Source organism: Lygodium microphyllum, chromosome 9 (genome assembly GCF_053477565.2).
Source record: "Lygodium microphyllum isolate KBCC chromosome 9, Lygodium_microphyllum_v1.1.10, whole genome shotgun sequence".
Lineage (NCBI taxonomy): Eukaryota > Viridiplantae > Streptophyta > Polypodiopsida > Schizaeales > Lygodiaceae > Lygodium > Lygodium microphyllum.
In genome coordinates this window covers 91,737,090-91,751,920 of record NC_141143.1, presented here as the reverse complement: position 1 = coordinate 91,751,920, position 14,831 = coordinate 91,737,090, and the positions used below count along the sequence as shown (strand labels likewise).

Below are 14,831 nucleotides of genomic sequence, written 5' to 3'. Positions count from 1 at the left end.
ATATCTAGGGCACTCGGAGGTGTGTATCTCATGTGGGCCAAGTGGCCTTCGTACAACTTGTCTGATGGCCTAAGAGCTGTGTTGCGCCAGGTCTTGTGGGAGTAGCAAAAGCTATATTAAAGTGCCAAGCTTCATTGCAGATGCCCCAAGTACTCCGGCCTCTGTGCTGGGCTACAATAAAAGCAACCTGACAGAATTCTGCACAGTGGCATTTGGAGATTGGTTGCTGACGGGCTGGATCTCACATTCATTTGTTGGCGCTCTATTCCCCCAGATAACCTGCATTTCTCAATAGTGTTTGCAGGGTCTGTGAGGGTTTTAGTATACCCTACTTCCCCATCAACCTGCTGAATTCGGACCCACTGATCATACGACATGACCCCCTTGGGATACGGTCTGATCACACAAAACTGACCCCAGTGTAGGGCAATGTATACTGATATGTACGCAATCCCTCTACACACTATGATGCTTCAATGCTTGCTTATACACACCATATGCTACAGGTGCCTCAATGGGCCACAACATGAAAACATTCAAGATCTGAGTATATGCGCTTAGTGAATCTCTCATGACTTCACTTGTGGCCATGGAAACAGTGGCAATGAAACTGTTCACAGTTAAGAGGAGGGACTTACAGTTGTAGTCATTCCAATTACTTTAGCATTTTGTAAGACTTCAACTCTTTTTCTTTTGTTCATCTCAGCATTGTCCAAGCAAACCTGATCATACTCCTCTTTACTCTCAAGCAATGATTTAGTGGTTGCTTCAAGGTTCTGTTGCATTACAAGCAGGATCAAAATGCAACGGTGTTCTTCGGCCAGTTGCCATGGGTCTGCTTCTAGTAGCCAAGAGTATCCAGCAGCATCAAACTGTAGCCAAAAATAATAGAGTTATTCAGAAGTCAAATACACATAATCTGTACATGTAGCTAAAAGGTCCTCACGTTATTCAGAGTAAATCCTTGAAGAAGTAAATCCATGCCCTGGTCAAGCTCTTCAAAGCTCATAAAATCTTTGGTAAGCCAATCGCAAGTTTTAGGTCCAGTATTTCCAGATTTGATGTCCTGCCAAAGATCTTCTGACTCTTCCCTCTCATCATCACTGTGTGAGGAATCCTCAGAGTTGTCGTCCTTGTGTTCAAAGGAACTGCCCAGATCAGAGTGCTGGGATAAGTTGTAAAATTGTTTATTGACAGGCCTTAATAATGAGAGATGATCCTGAATTGAGGTAAATACGTGTTTCCTTGGCATCCATTGCTTCAGCACCTTGGATACATGTTTGTGTTGTTCATCCGAGGTGTCTGTTGATGGAGACCAATTTTGTGTTTCTTGTCTCAGCAGAAGCTTTTGTATAAATTCAGATGATGATGGTTGCGTAATTAGCGCTTCCACATCGAATGACCGGGATTTGTATAAATCATGTAGAGCCTTCCTTAGATTGGTTTCTATCTCAGACAACTTCTCACGGTTGCTTGCTCGTTCTGATGCAAACATGGTATCAACCTTCTTTAGAAGGGTTTGGAGGTTGCAGTCCATTAGTTTCTCAGATTTGCTGTTCCCTCCCACACGCACAAGTTCCCCAGGCTTATTACAAAATGGCATACAAGATTCCAACATGTGGTCTAACGCCTGGTTCTTGTATGTCATTATTAATATAGGCTTCTGGTCCTTCGTACTTGCTGACAGTAGCAACTGTATTATCCTCACTGAGACAAATGACTTTCCTACATGACATTATTAAAAAGGCACGTCAGTCAACAATGTCCACAAAAGAATTTATTGCTGGATCACCACAGCTTCCAGCATGTTATGTTTGACTCATTCAGCTGTCATAATTGCTACCATGTGATGTTACCTATGCTCATGCTTGAAGGTGCCAAAATGCAACTTTTATTTTCCTTAAACTTCTTCAACAGGAGTCCGCATGCAGAAGCAGGTTGAATTGAAATAAGCCTGTTTTCCACCAAGGAACCAGTAGCAAATACCGATTTGCCTAACTCAGCATACCAAATCGCACAATTGATTGCATGTGATCAACAGATAGGTTGACTAAACTGAATAGCATAGCCTAGAGACATGCATGTGGAATCCAAAATTTACTCCATCTTGCTAAACTTATTGCTGGTTGTACCATTGTGGCCTTCCAGAAGAGCACACAGTATTATCGTTATTATTCTCAATGTTATGCTATCATCTCATGATTGTTATCTCCATCAAAGTCTGAAATTGATGGAGGAGCTCTAACATGCCATTGCATGTGTATACATTAGTTGTCAGTTGTCATTCAGTGCCGTTTTCAGCCTGTTCACAATGTACAGAGCCTGATTTCTGAGGTGCATTTCATCTTTGTACATGTGGCAGCATGGCCTGCATCAGTCACATCATGGGCAGCCAATTCCGAGCTACTGCGAGCGAGCTGGTCATCAGGTCGGCCAGATTTTGAGCTGGCAAAAGGTCGGCTGGCATTTATGGCAGCAGGTTGGCCCTTTTCCATCTTTTGCCTATTAAGGCTGTCAAACTGCAGCCTTTTGCTCAATCATCGCATGCATCACCTTCATCATCTGTCTCATCAACTAGCACCCTCACTGGCATGGCACACATACGTGCAGGGGGTGACTGTTTGCAACTTGTCTTTGCATTTAGATTTCCTTCGGTTTCCTCCTGCATTTCATCTTCTCTAATATGCTCTTTTCTTCTCTCTATGCTCTTTTGCTTTTGTTGCTCACTCACATGGTATCATTGCCAAGTGCTATGCATGGAGCCCTTAACAGCGGTTGTGTTATCATCTCTAGCTACATTTTCTCCCTCCTCAGCCCTCTCCTCAACCTCTGCGGGTCAGATTGGTCATATGCAGAACTCTTCGCCAAGTGAAGGAAGCTGATGACGTCAGTTCACATCTCTCTTTTGCTTTCTTTGCAGGTTTTACAGGATACACATGGCAAACTGATGCAACTAGCAAAATTAAGTGGAAACAGCATAAAATAGATGTGAACATATGGTAGGGTTTGTACTGAGGAAACATAGCATGTATGACCAAGACTAAAACACGAAGACTCACACAGTGACAAGCAAAACTCAAACCCTGAATGCAAAATGCAAAATGCAAAAACTCAAAACTCACATAGAGAAGGAACTCTAAAGTGAATGAATGCTATAAATGAATGTAAGAGTGTACAAAATGCCCAAGGGCAAAGCAATGGAGTGTTAGAGAGTGACATCCACTAGAGACCGATCCCAAGTGCGATGACCACCAATCGGAGTGCGGACTGCGGGAAACACCAAACATTGATCACCAGTGTCAGAGAATTGTAGCGACTACAAAGGATGATGCTTGATGATGAGGGCGGCAGCAAAAATCTGCAAACGTAGCAATAAAAGGGACACCTAGAGGAGGAGGAACGCAATTAGCTGCCATCCAAAAGGGAAGGCCAAATTCAAGATCCAAAAGGTCGCCTGATGCTGAGAAAGGGCACTACGAACTATCACCTCGCTGATGAGGATCAAACGCAAGCAGTCGAAGATAGTATAATCGCTCGCGATGGCTAATGGGACCAAATGCAATAGGTTGGAGGGCACCAGACAATGAGGGACAGCTATGGAAGAAGGCATGAGGCACTGGAGGAGCTATGGAAGGAGTGGCAGTAGTCACAAAGGGTAGATCGCCACGTGGGTGAAGGCTATTGGCTGAAATCTGCACTGAAAGAATGAGGCTGAATAGTGGGTAGCCTGTCTATTCATAGATGTTGAAGGGTGCCCCAAAATTTAGGGTTTTGAGAGACTACTAAAACTCTCTCAAACTGCACACCAAATGTGTGTTTTTCATTAAGCATGTTTTAGGGCTGTTTAAAAATGTTAATCAGATGTAAAGTGTGTTTTAGCTCAACAATAGAGACCGTAAGGACCACCAAAGTGACAACTGAGACCGGGCGGATCATCACAAAGACAATCATGATAGCGTGGATCATGAGGATGGACGTGAAGACCTAAGAGGTTGTGATAGAGACCGAAATGTGGGCCATGACCAGCCTCCTTCCTATCCCCCATTCCTTTGTCTCTATTTTCCCTCTTCACCGTCCATGTCCTCTATTTTGTAGATGCCCTGGATGCTGTTGCCAGCAGCTATGCACCTCCTTGATGCTTTTGCCTAGTCCTAGACTGCCTTCCCCTGGCTGGGAAATGCCCTGAATCAGGTGGTCTGCAGACTACAGCCTTTCTCCTGCCTTTCTCAACCTCAAAATGGCTGGAATGACCCTCAACCAGCCCCCAAATAGTCCTCACCTAGTTTGCATGGGTAATCTTGACAAGTCGCCTCTCTTTTGACACTTGTTGGCAGCCTTCTAATTGCATTTTTCAGCATTAATTAATTAATTTTCAGATATTAATTTCTGAAAATCTATTAATTATTCCTTTGAACCTGCCCAAGAACTTGCTAGTGCCCATTCACAATTAATGTTCTAACCCTCCTAGGACATTTAATTGCCCTAATATTAATTGGCATTGGACAAGCATCAATTTATTAAATAATGCCTAATCCCCCACTGCTGTCCATCATCAATTGCCTGCTGTCCGGTCCCCCTGCTGCTGTTGACAACTGTTTCCAGCCTGCTATCATCACTTTATTGTCATAGATCATGTTCTAGCCTGTGTTTATCATCTCCGTGCTGGCATTAGCTGGTGGCATCATCAATAGACCCTGTGTTTGCTGTACCAGCACTACCATGACTCACCAGATCTGTGTTTTGCTGTTCCAACCTGTCGCCCAACTGCCACATCACCAGATTCAGCCACATTTGTTGTTTTTCTTCTCCAAGTGACCGTCAAACATTGATCCAGCCTTCTTGAGTAAGGTTCAAGCCTTCGCCACAAGTTTATATGCAAGTGATATAACTTGACTTATAGTTACTAGGTTAAGCCTTAGCCGCCATGCTTATACACTTGTTTTTCTCTATTGTAGAGAGTTTGTAATTTGCGAAGATGGCCCTCAACATAGGCAAAGCACTCCATATATACTTGATAGAAGCCATCGCATCTAGCATAGACGAACAGATATCACTCATCAATAGCAACAATATTACCCTTGTCAACTTTTGCAATCGGGCATGTGCAACCATGCATACCATGTTACAATGGCAAATGGTACGGCAATTAGTCATTGATGCATTGTGGAACCTTGAGAAGAACCTACATATTTGTTACACACTACTCGAAAATGCACCCAAGATACTTGAAGATCTTAGGGGGTTAACACCAGCATCTGCATCAAAGGAGAAGTTAGCCCTATGGAACACAAAGTGGAGCTACATTTGCTATGCATGACATCTCTAGAGGTTGTTTATTGCATTTCGAGATCCATCAAAGCACAACACACTCTCCTACTCATACTCTTTGCCTTAATACTTGAGACACGAAAGTTCAAGGTTCGGTATTTCACCTTTGCATAGTATGTTTGCTGCATTGAGCATTATTCATATATTCATTCATCATTCGTTCATTATCTTTTTCAGTATTCATCTCTGAGTTACCATAACCCTAACAGTGTTCTTTATTAGCCTGTGATTTGTCGTGCGCTTGTGTTTGTTATCTATAGACGAGTATTTCTTTACATGGTATCAGAGCTAGGTACTCTCAAAGAAATCTAGGCTTTTGATCGGAGAGCTCATAATTAGAAATAGATTTAGAAAGGGAAGATGGCTTTGAACATTACTTCACCATTTTAGTCTCCACAACATCCTATGCCAAGAACCGAGCACAAGTGGGCTTCATAGCTTTCTAAGCAAGGCTTTGACTATCACGAGGATGTGAAATTTTGAGATGCTTTAACCTTGCCGATAACATTTGATTAAGTTACCAATCAAATGCACAAGGTTGTTTAGTACATGCGATGCACATGGCAGATATTTCATGGTAACAGGCCAAGGAACTCGAGGATGCAGTGGATGTCAAAGGCAAAAGTTGTGATAAGTTATGCCAATTGGGTTTTGATGGTTAGTTGGTATTAATTTTGACCCTAGGACATTTGTTTGGCCAATAAGTGTCAATGGTGACAGTAGGGAACAATGATTGGGGACCACTCCAAGTTGCAAATGGCCTAGCCAATTTAATTATGGATGGGAATATTTAATTTTGGGCAAGGTCAGAAGGGCCGAAATTTATTTTCAAGATTATTTAATTTTAAAAATTAATTAAATAGCCGGGTAATGTTGAAAAATGGGTTTAAAAGACTTCCACTTGGCAAAAATGCACATGCAAATTGAGAAAACGTTTTTGGGGGTTAGGTCTCAGCCATTCAATTAGTTTACAGTCTTGGAGAGAGAGAGAGAGAGAGAGAGAGCTTCCAAGGGCTAGCAACAATATTGCTAATCAGGTGACAGCATTTTGGAGGTGCTTGGCAGTAGCTGATTGCATTAAATGCAGGCTAGAGCAGGCAACATGTAGATTTTAGGGTTTTTCTCGCGAAGAAAATAAGATTTATCTCATCTTGGCTTTCTCTCACCTTCTCCAACCCATTCTAAAGAGATCTCAACATTTCCCAACCATTCTTAGAAGAACTCAGCCATATTTGGTGGACAGCAGAGGTATTTCTACTATAAACCATAAATTTATGCAAAAATTAGGGTTTACCAGCCACTTGGGACCCGTGCCATCATAAGAAGGCATCTTACTTGAAATCAACACCTAAAATTTGTGAATTGACAAGGAATTCAGATACCTAGCCATCCATTGTAAATTTGAGGCAACATTTGGCCAGATGGGGTCCAATTTTGGAGCAAGTCCTAGGTGAAATTCAGAGGGAAATTGGCCCAAATTGGTTGCTGATTACTTGTCTTGTAATTGATCCATTGGCAATTGAGGTTAAAGAAATATTGAAAGGAGCACCAGTTTTGGGACCAACAAGGTACCTATTGTAAAAGATTGTAAAAGTAATGTGTGTATTTCAGTTTATGCTCAATTATCAATTATTAATTGCTGTAATAAGTGCTTGATCAAGTTTTACCACCTTATCCGAGAGAGAAAGGCTAGTTTCACCCACTAGAGGAGAGACATTTGACTACTTCTATTGCACTCTGATGGTATTGCTCTTCCATAAAAGCATTGCTTCCTTTCTTTGCTTCATTGGTCAAATATTCTTCCTTGCGGTTCTCATACTACTAAGCACATAGATTACATCCTCGATGTCTTCTTTCTTATCAATAGCTTGCATATCTGTATCCATAACTTCTACATATAGAGGATCTTTGGGAGTTACCTCCTCATTATCATGGTATCTACTAACCCTATGAGATCACATGAGCTGAGTGCGACCTTATTCTTATGAATGGGGCTCAACAACAACTAAAAGGTAAAAATGAGTTTTTCCCTTTAGAACTCGTGCATCGGTCTACTAATTATGCAGAAAGGGCGGAACCTCCACATGGGCCTAGCCATCCTATTGGAAACACCAACACGGAGTATAAGCCTATCTTCTCCAGACTCCTCTCCTTTACCTACTCCTATGCCAAGAACGCATACATTTGCTTCTCAATCTTTTTCAAACGTTTTCTCTTTTGAGCATGAAATGGGTGACACTCAGATAAAGAAATTTTTCAAAGTCCTTATTGATTCTTAAGTCCTAAAGAGGATAGATATTTTTATATAAACACAAGAAGAGGCGTGTATGGGCAAAACTCAAATTTTCCTTCTTCAAGCTTTGTTTCTCAAAGTCAAAATGAAGTTGGTGCATCATCATTTCAACCACCATCATCTCATTTTCAATTTTCTAAACATGAAATTCCATTCACTTCTATTTCACCAACACCACAAATTTCAATCCCACCCTTCTCCTCTACATCCCCATCTACATTCACATCATTTTCCACATCACCATTCCTCATTCCACTTGCACACTAAAACTCTAGTGTCAGGATTCCATAGCACTTGTTCTATGAGGACGATCTTAGAGAGTCAGTCACACAAATATGGAGATCTAGACCCTTCTCAGTTGGACGAGCAGCTAGCGACTTGGGTGAGAGCTTACAGGAGATTATTCCTTCTATTAGGAGGGGAGAGGTCCTTTTAGAGAAGGAGAGATCTACCAAAGCATCATTAGCTTCCTTCATAGCACATTGCCAAAGCAGAGATCGATGCCATGAAGGAAGCCAGATCAAAGTATCGATTTCACGCAAGAGCTTCATTCTGGACTCAGTCTGGTGACATGGTTAACAGATATTTTTTCCGCACCACAGGTCCAAAATACTCTAGAAAGGGTGTTAGAAGACTCAAGAGAGCAAATGGATCCATTGCATAGGGCCTTTTCGAGGTGAGACTGGTAGCTACACAATACTATACAACTTTGCTTGGGTCCACTGCTAGGCCCCCAAGCTATGAGAGGGATAGAGTGACAATATGGCAGAGCACAAAAAAGGTGATTACAAACAAGATGAGCAAATACTTGATGGCCCATTTTACAGAGGAGATGCAAAAGGCGCTTTAGGCACTGCCCTCAAGCAAGTGTCCATGAGAAGATTGGATTGGATAAGTTCTTCTTTTTGAGCTATTGGGATCTCATTAGTGTAGGCCTCATCTTAGCTTTCTAGGAGATCATGGCATCAAGAGTCATGCGAGAGAGACTTTTCGAGAGATTGATTGACCTCATTCCCAAAGGAAGTGGAGATAGATTAGAGATCACACTATGGAGACCGATTACTTTGCTTGGAACTACCTATCAGTCTCAGATTAGCCTTATTGATGCTAGATATCATCCACCCCACACAGACAGGTTTTGTCCAAGAGCACAGCATCTTGGACAACATCTTCACTTTCTAGGAGTCCAAAGGTTTGGCTCAATCTAGGAACCATCTTATTGTGTTGCTTCTCAACTTTGAGAAGACATATGACTGCGTCAACTTGAGATATTCTATAAAGCAATAGGTGCCTTAATTAATTGGCATAAGTCCTATGGATTTTGGGTATGTGACACTAGGCAACTAGAGGGGCAAACCACACGAGGATTTCACGTGGGTTCTTTGTGGGACAACAATGAGATATCTTGGATGCCATGTGGGGATTGATATTACCTCAAAACAATAGTTGGTACCTCTCCTCTTGAGCATAAGAAAGAAGCTTCTTATTCGAGATCAATGAGACTCTTACTAGCACAAAGAGTAGTGGTTTCCAACTAGGTCCTTGTTGCGACTATGTGGTACATCGCTTCCTATTGGACACTCTCCAAGTCATGCATCGGCCAAGTGTAGCACCTTATCAGGAACTTCATTTGGTTTGGAGGAGACGAGAGCCCAGCCGGGAGCCCCAAGCCAGGGCAAAGGTTGCTTGGTATGTCATCATATAGCCTAGATCTAGGGGAGGGTTGGGGATGACAGACCCAGATAGCCAAAGCAAAGCCTTGATGGCTAAGCTTATTGTTAGGGATGGGGGGTTTACTTGCAAGTAAGGAGCCTTGGAAGAAATTTCTGCTAAGGAGGCTACATGCTATGACACCTGCATACGGAGGACCATGGCAGCCCAACATCTACTAGATTTTTTAGGAGATCACGACCAAGGACTTAAAGAGGATCTTTGAGGTCAAATTCACAACTGCTATTATCAAAGCTTGGAGATCTATACTACCAAGGCTTCACTAGCTATCTACCAGCCGAAGAAAAGAGAAGGCAGCATCTTCTCTTCAAACACCTTTGGAGATTAGACTCTGGTTACACTCTTGGACAAAGAACATACTTATCATGGGGTAGATTCTCTTTACAAGTTGTTGTATTAGTCGGAGATTGGTTTGCATTCCAAGAGCTTCTGCAAGAGGCTCAGAGATAGAGACTACAATGGCTCAAGGGAGCTAGAGTTATGGTTGAGGCCATAACGAAGGGAGTTCCACCAGATTGGCAAACACATACAAGCACCTCTTAGACTTGGATCAGTTTCTTCTCCAGAGGGGGCATTCTTCTACCAGTCTTTGCAACTAGTAGAGATAGGACATTCACTTTTATGGTTGAGGAGGATGGCCCTCTCTAGCAAGAGAACCTCAACCAAGCAATATTCATTGGATGCTCCAGACACAAAGGATCAGAGTAATGGCTCACTTCGAGAGAGAGAGAGAGTGGCACATTGACCCAAACCTAGCCACCTATCTTTGGGCTTACCAAAGGAAACCTCTAAAGAGATTACAATGGGCTCCAAGAGAGTGCGTGTGGAGGGATCCGTTCCTTGATAGACCTTGCGATGTGCCATTCTTTGGCTACACTACCAGGCTAGGAAGGAGAATACAGATGAGCAAGATCAAAGCACAACCAGCAACATCCCTCCCATAGGGAATCATAGAAGAGTTCCTATGTGACTTTTGGAGGAGGCAATATGATAGCTTCAGGCCTAGGAACATATTCTCTTCCTATGGCTTGTAGCTCATAGGAGCCTAGCAGTTGATACATTGCTTGGATACGGCAAGGACCCAGTAGCATGCGCAAGATGCAACGATCCAATGGAGACATAAAGACATTGCCTATGGGACTGTCCTAGAGCCCATGAGGTTTGAAGGACAGCCCTCAAGATAGTATTTCATGGCCTAGCAGAGACCATAGTGGCTACTTGGGGGGTTGTAAGCATGGGTCACAAATAGAGGCCCAACATGTTGCCATGAGGATGTTCAAGGGAGCTACTCTTTTCTCATTATTGGACATCATCTAAGTAGGATTCTCACTCCAAATTCCTCATAGGCACAGTGGACTCAAGGACACTGCCACAGATGGCAAATGATTGCCAGTATCGTAGCCTAGTATATTCGGACTGCAAGATGCAACCACGTTATTGACCTTTTGGATGTATCCACAATAGATACTCTATCAAGGATGTAGACAGAGATCGTTCACTCTCTCCGTGAGAGATGTGAGAGGATGCAAGGCAACTCTAAGAGGATTAGGAAGCCAAGAGAGGCTTTTCTACGAACACAAGATTCAAGCACTTTCTTCCATACTATCCCTCATATGGTTTGGCATGACAGCCCACCAGATTGATTGTTCGCACAACCATTGTATTTGTGATGTACTTAATTACTCTTCATAAAGTTTCTCGTACTTTGTATTTTACCTCAGGTCATTCACCGAGGTGTTATTAATAGAAATTTCTTTTCTTGGGGAAAAGAAAAGTTGCACTTCACATGTGCAACACATACTTAAACATTTGATTAAAAATTAATCCAAATGTTAAGTAAAGCAAACAAAATTTCATGTCCTCGTGACACTCATAGCCATAAGCTAGGCCTATATCTATGACCCAAGCTACAGTCCCCCACATCACTACCATCGTCTATATTGTGACATTGCTTCCTTCTACCATATATTGAGATCTCTTGCAAACATCTTGAGACCCTAGGGCAGTCCCATAAATGGTATTGTCGTGTGTCCTTTGGCTCTTAATCTCTAACATAGGAGACTAGATACACGCTATAACCAAGTCAAGTGCCGAACTACTAAGCTGCAATGTGCTAAAAAACCACAAAAAGAGCAAAGTATTCCTACGTCTAAAGCTATTACCCAATCTCCTCTAGAAGTCAACCGTGAAAATCGACAAGATTCTATGAGAGTGCGCAACGGAAAGGAACGGAAATACAAAGGCTACAAGAAAAGAGAAATGAAATCTGCACTGAACAAGAAAAAATGCTGATACAAATGGAAAAGCAAATGGAAACTGATCAAGCCTTGCATGCAGCCCACAGCATCAATGAGGGCACCAAATCATGCTGATGATGACAACACCACCGAAGACGAAAGAAGATGACGGAGTCAGAGTGTGCACCTGCGAAGAAAGGAGAAAGATGTGATGAATGATATACCAACTGAGTGGGTGAGGCTACAAATAGCCAAATATCCCCAAATCTGGCTGACCTAAAATTTGGAACAAAAAATATTGTAACGCGTCCGCTCCTCAAATTGCAGGACACGTCTTAGAAGTCCATCGAGAGATATATCTAGAATACGCCACCCGGCACTCCCAAGGAATGACACGGGGTTTGCCAACTAGGGTCTCTTGAGTCTGCCTCGCAACAGAACTTATCCGGCTGTTCCCACTAGGATCGACCTGAAGTCCGGATTCCTAGTAGTCGAATCTTCCTAACAGCCTTCTAGCGTCAGTCGACAGCCGCTCCACTTTGCGTGGATACAACTGGACCAAGGCAGACTTATACCGCACTTGGTTCAAAGAGAATGGGAAACGAGAGGGATGCATCGCTCAACCTCTCTGCCTGTAAGGCGTAGTCCCATTTCGGTCCCCTAAAACGGCATGAATCAAGTTTTTAACTTACAAGTTCTAAGGTCCTTGTCTATCTAATATTCGCATCAAATAAATTCCATTGAGGAAAGCTCTCGGCTAACCGAGACCACCCTGCCATAGGATGGACCCGACGGTCACATCCACCACGCTTCCCTCGAGGGTTGTTTTAGTTATCTAATTACCTACCACATTATGTTTGACACATAAAAGCAGCTTCCTTAATTAACCCGTTAATCACAGGTTCCTTTATGTAATTTAGGGCACAGACACGAAGACAAGATAAAACACTTACTTAACTTATCTTCAGATTAATGTTTGTCTCCCGCCCATACAGGAGAATTAAGTGTCCCTTTCTGCCTCCGCAGAAATAATCCTTCCGTATCCCGGAAATAAAAACTCGAAGGTTTATCCTACCAAGATTTTGCCCTGTAACTAATATCCAGAGCCTCAGGATCCCATCCTGAGTCACATAGGGGATTAGGCAGTGAAAGGGATTTACAGCCTATGTCCCCTCAGGCACCCTTAGCACTGTCTCTCCTAAACGTAAACCCTGCGGAGAGACCTCTCGTAGCAGGATTCGGTCCAAGCTCTCAGTACGGAAAATAAAATTATCCCCCTTGGTATAGGGCATCACTGCTAGCCGGGGGAGTCGGACTAGAGGAATCCTTCCTTAATTAATCCTTTTAGGAATCAAGCACAATCAAGGCAACCAGACTAAATGTCATCTTCTAGGAAAACATCCTTTTCTCCCCATGGCAATTTGTCATCACAGACCCCGCCATGAAATTATCAATCGCAAAACCACTTGGATTAACATCCAAAACCACAACCATTCCTTAAGTATCCTTTAGGAAATCAACCAAAGCTGAAACAACCAGCCTAACATCATTTACTTAGAAAAAATGTCTTTTTCTATATCAGCAATAACTTGCTCAATCCATCCTTTTTCCACAACTACCCTCACATAAACTTATAACATGGCTTCCAAAATAAACCAGGCATCCCAAAGGCAGAAGCCAAGCAATTGAGGTAACAACCACTGTACTCTTCTCAAGATACAGTTTATTCTCTTTACATACATCTAGAACATTACTTCAAGCATCCAAAGGTTACCATCCAAGTATTAGAACCAACAGTCATTGTATTCCTTTTAAGAATACAGCTTACTCCTCCTTGAGATGCACCATAAGAGTCTATGATGAGTGAACACTCTTGTTTACTCTCCCCCTTGGGAACTTTCCTCCCTTGGTAGGTATTTAGGCTAGATTTCTCTAGGACTTAGAGGCTTTGTCTCCGCTCAACTTGTCAATGCAAGACAAGTTTGTATTTTTCCCAGAATACATTGTAGCTACCCACGATAATTTAGTTGTCCTTGTTTTGGATTGGAAGTAGTGCCTCCTCTCATGGTCTAGGGTCTTGACAAGTTTATTTACCTATGCACATAAATCCCGGGTCTTAGGAAAACCTGATTTTGATCCCCAGGTGTTGAGACATTAACAGTTCCACTTGATTCGGTCTGCTTCTTTTCCCCTTTCGCAACTCCCACACTCGTACTTCGAGTAGCGCATCTTTTGCATGCCATGATCGCGTCGGGCGAGCTCTCGTCCTCCTTCCTCAAAGTGCAAACCTTGCAAGGAACCCCATAGCTTTACTAGAAATTTGGCAGCCGTCAATTTGAAGGGAATAGTGGCAATGTTCCCGCGGTTTAACTGAGGGGGAAGGATGAGCAAGAACAAGGCTTAAGGGGGGGGGGGGGGGGGGAGTCCTTAGAAGGTTCTAGAACCTTCTCTTTCTCTCTCATTCTCTCTCTACTGGAAATACTATCCCACAAAGACCACCTCCTACGAACCACGGAGCAAAGACAAGGAGCCACCAACCAACGCACACTCAACGAATTCTACCAAATACCAGCTACCCTTCCCACCACCGAGCCCCCACCGGCCCAACCGGCCCTCCAACCCCGGGGGACCACCTTAGAAATAGCCATAGCGAGAGGCAAAGCTCGGCGCCTACGCCCCGCTGGCCCCCGTCCCGGCAGAAGACACATGTCGAAGATTCAAGGGATACTACGCCGCCATCGGAGGACCCTGCCCCGCCGCTTTAGTCTCTCCATGTTAGACCGACCCATGCGGGACATCCTAGGATGAACACTCCAAGAGTAGTTCCACACCGCACTGGGAGTACCTCTAGATTGTATCTAGTCTAGATATCATTTTGTACCTACTCAATTTAGTTCAACATAGCATAAATGTTAGCTTCACTGGGACTTTCGAAATCTCCCAGACATTTTGTATGCAACATTTTGGTCTCATTGGCCAACTTGGCCTGTTGTAGACGTTAATATAACTTTCTTTCTTTCTTTCTTTCTTTCTTTCTCTGCCTGGGGAAGCATGCAATGATGGCGCCGACTGTATCCGTGAGGGTGAATCCCTTCTTTGAGAGCTTCTCTCTCTCTCTCTCTCTCTCTCTCTCTCTCTCTCTCTCTGTGCCGGCATGATGATGGCCTTGATCATGGTGCGTTTCTTTTGCTAGGGGGGGGATATTATATACTTGAGAGGGGGGTGAGGTCTCCCTCTCCCTC

The 14,831-nt window shown here is 43.2% G+C and overlaps 1 protein-coding gene across 3 annotated transcripts in view; it reads right to left on the bottom strand.

Moving 5' to 3' along the window:
- LOC148031292 (uncharacterized) overlaps nt 1–14,831 on the bottom strand; it is a 76,139-nt gene that overhangs the window by 45,892 nt on the left and 15,416 nt on the right. For all 3 annotated transcript variants that reach the window (XM_087684812.1, XM_087684811.1, XM_087684813.1), the window contains 2 exons: nt 947–1,725; nt 639–872 (listed from right to left, as the gene is read on the bottom strand). In XM_087684812.1, the coding sequence (XP_087540938.1) occupies nt 639–872; nt 947–1,725 (1,013 nt within the window). The remainder of the gene's footprint in view (nt 1–638; nt 873–946; nt 1,726–14,831) is intronic.